This window comes from Oncorhynchus kisutch, linkage group LG9 (assembly GCF_002021735.2).
Source record: "Oncorhynchus kisutch isolate 150728-3 linkage group LG9, Okis_V2, whole genome shotgun sequence".
NCBI lineage: Eukaryota > Metazoa > Chordata > Actinopteri > Salmoniformes > Salmonidae > Oncorhynchus > Oncorhynchus kisutch.
In genome coordinates, this window is record NC_034182.2 from 13,940,300 (window position 1) to 13,947,037 (window position 6,738).

At 43.7% G+C, this 6,738-nt stretch overlaps 1 protein-coding gene across 1 annotated transcript; it reads left to right on the forward strand.

Annotated features, from left to right (window-relative positions):
* The first annotated feature begins 258 nt into the window (after positions 1 to 258).
* On the forward strand, positions 259 to 6,404 carry LOC109896784 (uncharacterized). Its single transcript, XM_020491133.2, has 4 exons — positions 259 to 1,117; positions 1,676 to 1,728; positions 1,809 to 1,912; positions 2,456 to 6,404. Exons 1-4 carry the CDS (start codon positions 348 to 350, stop codon positions 5,486 to 5,488), a joined length of 3,960 nt encoding a protein of 1,319 aa, XP_020346722.1. The 5' UTR covers positions 259 to 347; the 3' UTR covers positions 5,489 to 6,404.
* The last annotated feature ends 334 nt before the right edge of the window (positions 6,405 to 6,738 follow it).

Below are 6,738 nucleotides of genomic sequence, written 5' to 3' on the forward strand. Positions count from 1 at the left end.
CAGAGGGGTGCCCAAACTTTTTCATACGACTGTACATGTTTGCCTCTGTCTGTCTTAAATGTGTTATATTTTATAATATACCGGTATATATCTTTATTGCAACAGATATGAGAGACGTTATGTTGTGACAGATGACTGCAGGGGCCAGACTAGCATATTATATGAGACCTATTAATAGGCCTGGCTTACACCACAATATTCAGCTGTAATTGGACCCCATATGTCAAGTCACGTCCTCTCGAGTGTCGTCACAGCGCTCTGGTTCTGTCCTCCCTTCCCAATGTAGACAGACAGTCAGCCCACTGTTGTCTGCAGACGATCCAAGGCCTCTCGGGCCCTCAAACTTCATGGAGGCTCCAGACACCAGAACCTGGGGCAGCAGGGATATTAAAGAGGGGGGAGTGAGGGAGGAAGAGGAGCGAGGAAGCCTCCCCCCACAGAAAAACGCCATGAACGAGTCGGACGAGTCAGATGGTTCGGAGCCCGAGCCCCCGGCCGTCATCTGTAGGAAGGTGTCCTTTGCTGACGCCTTCGGTCTAGATCTGGTGTACGTCAAGGAGTTTGACAGTACAGACCTGACGGGGGCAGAGGTCGCTGACCCCCCAGAGCCCGAGGTCAAAGTTAAAGAACCGGAAGAGTATTTCCTGTCATCTTTGTTTACCGTGCCCTCGTCTCCGGAGGAACTCGAACAGAGACTCCAGGATCAGAAGCTGGAGCTGGAGAGTATTGAGTTACTTCCTGGCACCACCGCACTCAGGGGAATTATCAGGGTGGTGAACCTGTGCTACAATAAATCCCTTTATATCCGGATCACTCTGGATAGCTGGAAGACCAGCTTTGATCTGCTGGCTGAGTATGTCCCGGGCTCCAGCGATGGAACGACGGACAGGTTTGCGTTCAGGCTTACCCTCGTGCCTCCCTTTGCGATGGAGGGCACCAAAGTGGAGTTCTGCCTCAGATACGAGACATCGTTGGGAACTTTTTGGGCAAACAACAGGGACATGAACTACGTGCTGTTCTGCCACAAAAAGGGAGGCAGAGGCCTGACAGCGATGGAGGCTCAGCTAGAGGAAGTAAATAACTGGAGAGAGAAGAGAAGCTGTCTGAAAGTCAACAGGTGAGGAGTCATCCCGGTCCTATTCTTGTTCCCACTGCTGACAGTAAACGGTAGAAACACACTATCACTGAAGTATTAAAGAACTAAGTATTATTCACTATAGCATAGATTACAAACAAGTAGTAGTTCTGCCAGCAAATTGAGTAATAGCCTTAAAGCATATTATTCTCTTAGTGAAATAGGAAAATATTTGATTATTAGTGTGCCATTTATTTATATATAATTATTCTCTATCATTCTAGATGGATCACCTGTGCATGATTGTTGGAGTTAGCTTTATCAGAGATTTCAATTGTGCTAGAATACCGTATCAAATAGCTCCCCATGTGATCTAGTGTCGGGGATCTACTGTCACTCAATCTTTCCATTACGTCTGATATTGACTGGGGATATAAAATTTAAAAAAGTTTACTTTTTGAAGTGTTTACTTTAGGACCAAAAGCTTAACAACCTGTGTTTTGATTCTTGAGGAACACTATTCCTTTTTTTTGTGCCCCATAACAGTATTGTTTTGCCCTATAAATTACACATGAAATTTGATCTCTCCTCTGTTGACAGTCAGATGAACAGTGCTGAGGAGAACCCCTTGGAGACCACTACAGACGCACCAGGTGTGCATCGCTCATATTATGTCTGTGAAATCTGAACACCATGCTTGTGGATCTGAGTCTTTGAGCCATTTATTTTCCAGATTCAGCTACACATAGAGCAGAGGGGGCTGGCAGGAAAACGGTGGACAACGCAGAGCATCTGCTCTCTAATTTGCATCGTGAGGATTACCATCACAAACATTTGGTGAGGTCAATCATTTGTACTAAAGGGCTGACAAACATTTTGATATGTCCTGGGTGGGGTGCTATGCTACTTTCTCATATACATTTTTACAGAAAACAGTATTTAACACATTTCTCACAATAAAATACATATAGTTAATACGTGTTTGAGTATTATTACCAGCCATGCTCTTTCTGCAGTAAGGTATGTCTGTACTTCAGCTAGTTACGCGTGAGTCGGTGTAACCTACTGTACGTGAGGAGGCTGTGAGGCATTTTACATGATACTTGAGAGCATACCATACGTTCTTTTATTGCAGTCATGTGTACCACTGGTAAATGCTGAGGGCAAGTATGTAATTATAATTTTTTTAGATGGTATTGCACCCTAAGTTCCAATCTCATTGCAATATTCTACAAAAGTTACATATTTGATTTATTGCAATAAGTTCAAATATTTTTATATTAGTCCTTGTTAGATCAGATGTTAAAACACATTTTAGTGTAGGCAACTAAGTAAGTCCAAACCTAAATGTGCCCTTTACCTTCTCTTGTTGACTGACAGGGGGATAGTCAGAGGAGCAGGCGAAGGGCGGCCCGTTCAGCACGAGTGCAGGAATGCTTTTCTCAGCGAGAGCAGGCAGCAAGACGGGAACACATTTCCAACGGGCTACCACATAATGGACTGGAGAAACCACCTTCACTGCCTGACATCACAATCAAACCCCTAGGGGACAGCGCCTCCAGTCTCCTACGATTACGCCAGAAGAAACAAACCAATGATAACCCTCAAATAATGACATACCACCAGATACCCCTACTTTCCCTGGACTGGGGCAAAGATAACGTGCGTGTGGGGACTCCAGATGAGGATGACTGGATTAGAACAAGGACCACACCTCAGCTCACATCAGACAAGTCAGAGGACAATCTGGGAGAGCAAACCTCTGTTTGTGATCTGTGGGAAGCCTTTCTCAATGGCACAGATCCCAAAGATACTACCAATGTGCCAGAGTCTGAATGGCTACAGTCAGCAACTTCAGTTTGCCCGTCAATTGAAACGGAGGATTTTGAGACATCCTCAAAAGCCGAGAACCAGCTGGAGGATGACTTGGACTCAAATACACAAAGTTACACAGACTGCACAGTAGATGAACTGCCGTTGGGGGCTCACGATCATGTGATGCCTGTGGTCATTGCCAAGGAGCCACTGACAAGCTCGGGTGTCAACGTCCCCAGAGACGACAAAGCGCTGGTTTATGATCCTTCCCAAAGGTCAGAGGCTATCCCTGTAACAGACACTCTACAGGAATCCATTCCCTCGGGTGCTGCAAGGGTGGTCGGGGGCTCTGTTGACAGCACGGCTCAGTGCTACAAGCATGTGGAGGGGGGGAGAAGAAGAGAAGAGGAGCCTTTCACACCATATAAAGCAGAGCCGGTAACAAGCTCTGGGGAGACCGAGACAACAGATATGACAGCAATGGCAGAATCTCAGAATGCCAATGCAGTAGATAGAATCTGTCAGGGAGAAAGGCAAGACAAGACGCTTTCTTCCGACGTGGAAGCAGAGGTTAAAGGCAATGTGCACAAAGCAGCTGATGATACTGTGACATTTAGGGAGACAGTCGGAGAGAGGACAGAGGATAAAACAAACACACAGAGCTATGGAGTGGAGGAGGGATTTACACAGGCCTACAAAGAGGATGAGCTATTCAGGCCGAACCAACCAGAGGAAAAAGAATTCACACAAGACCTCACAGGAGACGTTTTGCATAAACAGAGTCAACCAGTGGAAGATGAATTCAGAATTAACCAAAGAGAGAAAATGTATTTAGAACTGAACCTAACACAGTTTGAAGAATTCAGGCCGAGTCGAACATATGAAGATGAATTCAGGCTCAAACAAACAGAAAAAGAAGAATCAAGCCTGAAACAAACACACAAAGTGGAACTCAATCCAAACAAATCAGATAAAGTTGGAATCAGACCATTTAATACAGTGGAAGATGAATTCAAACCAAAACAATCAGAGGCAGAGAAATTCAGATCAAATCAAAAAGATGAAGAGGAATCTAGACTGAACCAAACATTCGATGATGAATTCAGCTGGAACCAAACTGAGGTAGAGGAATTAAGACCGAACAAAATTGAGATGGAAGAGGAATTCTCCCCAAGCCATCAGGGCGAAGAAGATGACAGACGGAGCGATACAGACAAAGAATTGCGCCTGAATCATAAGGATGAAGAGATAGACAGAGAGAACCGGACATTTGCCGAAAAATTCAGACCGAACCAAACACTCAATGAAGAATTCAGATCAAATGAATTGGAGGAATTCAGACTGAGTCAGTTTGATGAAGAACAGAGAGACAGAGACGACCTAGAAGAGGTTGAAGAATTCAGATCCAACCAAACACACCAAGAGGGATTCTGGTCAAATAAAATGCAAGAAGAAGATATCTATCAGAGCCTAAATGAAGAGGAGCTATACAGTGACATTGATATGGATGAAGAATCATCAACAAACAACCTAACAGAGCCTGAAGTATATAGGGAAAAGACCACAGGAGAAGTGGAAGAGACAGACAATGTCATGCCCGAAATGTCCAGACAGAGAGACACCGAACAGATACATGAAGAAATAAGTTTCAAAACTCCAGCGGCGGAGGAAGAGGAGGACTTAACGGACGATACAGCAAACACTGGAAATGAGAGTGAGGACGTGTCAACGGAAAAGGAAGGAGAGCATGAGGTGACAATGGAAAACGTTGAATGCCCAAGACAAGATGAAAATGGAAAGTTGTCAGAAGGGTCAAAAGAACTTATTGGGAAGGATGATAAAGAATGGTTGGGAAAAGAGGTAGAGTTGGGCGAAGATGAATATTTCAGAGAACAGAAAGGTTTGAATGAGGAAACGTTAGAAGAGGTGCTATATTTGCAGTCGGTTGATAATTGTCCTTTAGCCGAACAAGACACTGAGAAGGAGGAGAAACTGTCAGATGTGCCTGAAGTCGTTCAAAATGTGTCGATCCATCAGCCAAAACGCCTCACTCAGAAAGTGGTGACAGACATAGACTCCGAGGTAGATTCTCTCATGAAGGCACGTACAGCTCCCAATTTGACCTTTACACCGAGACAAGGCCATAGCCAAACCACACCCAGTAGCAATGCAGAGCCCTCTATGGGAGATGTACCTCTTTCAAACAGAGGTACAACTGTCTTCTCTCGTTCATCATCTCTAAGCACAAGATTTAACACAGTGGTCAGTGAAGGGAGTGAGTCAGGATTCAGTACCAAAAACCCATCATCATTAGGGGAGGATCAGGAGACCCTCAGCAGCCGAACGAGCCCTCCTCCCTCAGAGAAAGTGGAGGATGCTGCCAGCAGCATCTTGGCATGGCTGAGGATGTTCTTCTCTCTCAGTAGCGTAACCAGAGCATTGGTTTATGCCCTTTTGGTAGCAGTGTTTGTCTTTACCACTCTTGTGTATAATTTCCCAGTGTGCTTTGGCCTCTACTTGTTTTCACTGTATTGGTGGTGCTGTGTGGCAGATAGGCAACGCGTGACAGGGACTGACAGAATAGATGGAGAGAGGTGAAGTGCTTGTGTGTATAAAATAATAATATTGTGCACGTGCGCATGTGTGTGTGTGTATGATTTGGGTAACACTTTACATGAAGTTGCTCTTATACCTGTGTAGTAACACTGTCATTTCTACTGTGGCAACATTGTTGTTACTGTACATAGTACTTCAGTATTAGCTATTGTAATTATAATGCAGTTGTTTATACAATGTTGTTACCAGCATAATGACAGTGTTACAACAGAGGTATGAGAGCAACTCAATATAAAGGGTTACCATGATTTGTTTAAGTTTGTTGCAGTGTTTTATGGGCCCAATATCAAAAGTGAAAATGTACCAAAGTATTAAAGGGGAATGAAATCCACTATTCCAATAGAGGACAAAAAGGGTTAGCTAAACCGAGTGGGGCATTGGAGATTTGAAAGTGAAGTTTCTTTATAAAAAATAAAAAAAAGTGATTTTTTTTCTTTCTCAGCAACGATAACATACGAGCTTCAAGAAAAAGCTGTCCAGATTTTCCTCAGCTCTAGAAGCTGACTAAAGAGTGCCTTGCATAGTCATTGCTACACAGTAGTTCAAATGTTTTCATTTAGACTAGCTGATATGTATGGTCATCATATCGCTCCTCTGTAGTGAACTTGAAATGTATAAGTCACACATCCGTGTTGGCAGCAGTTGACTGGGCTGGAGTATACTTTAGGCAGACATATATAACAATATCTCTCTGATCCTGGGAGATCACTTACTGGCCCCTATCTGACCTATCTTTCTCAGACTTGTAGTCTACAGACAGTAAGGTCAAATGGACTGCACTTTTTCATCATTTAATCATTGTAAGGATTGGAGATGATGATGATGATGATGATATAAGTTGTGTGATTTCTGTGGCTTTGTCTTTCCATTAAAAGTTCTGTATTTGACTTTGACAGACTACATTTTTCCTGCAAATGTTTTCAGATATTCCACTAAAGTTTCACAAAAACGTTTTCCTGAGTATTATTAATCATGATATGATGAAACAGAAAGTACACTGCAATAGCTTCTTGTAAAGTGGTGGACGTGATATGTCTTCCGTTGCCCAAGTGCTTGCTGTCCTCCGACGAACCATAGAGGGCTGGTAGTGCTAAATCACAGGAGAGTTGGCAGGTGATGTACTGTGAGTGGGTTCATCGTGACTTACTTGAGGGTTGGGTTTTGATTTCGAAATAATGCTCACTTGCCCACTAACACGGGATACACAGCTGCGCTTTAACCAATCGTACTGC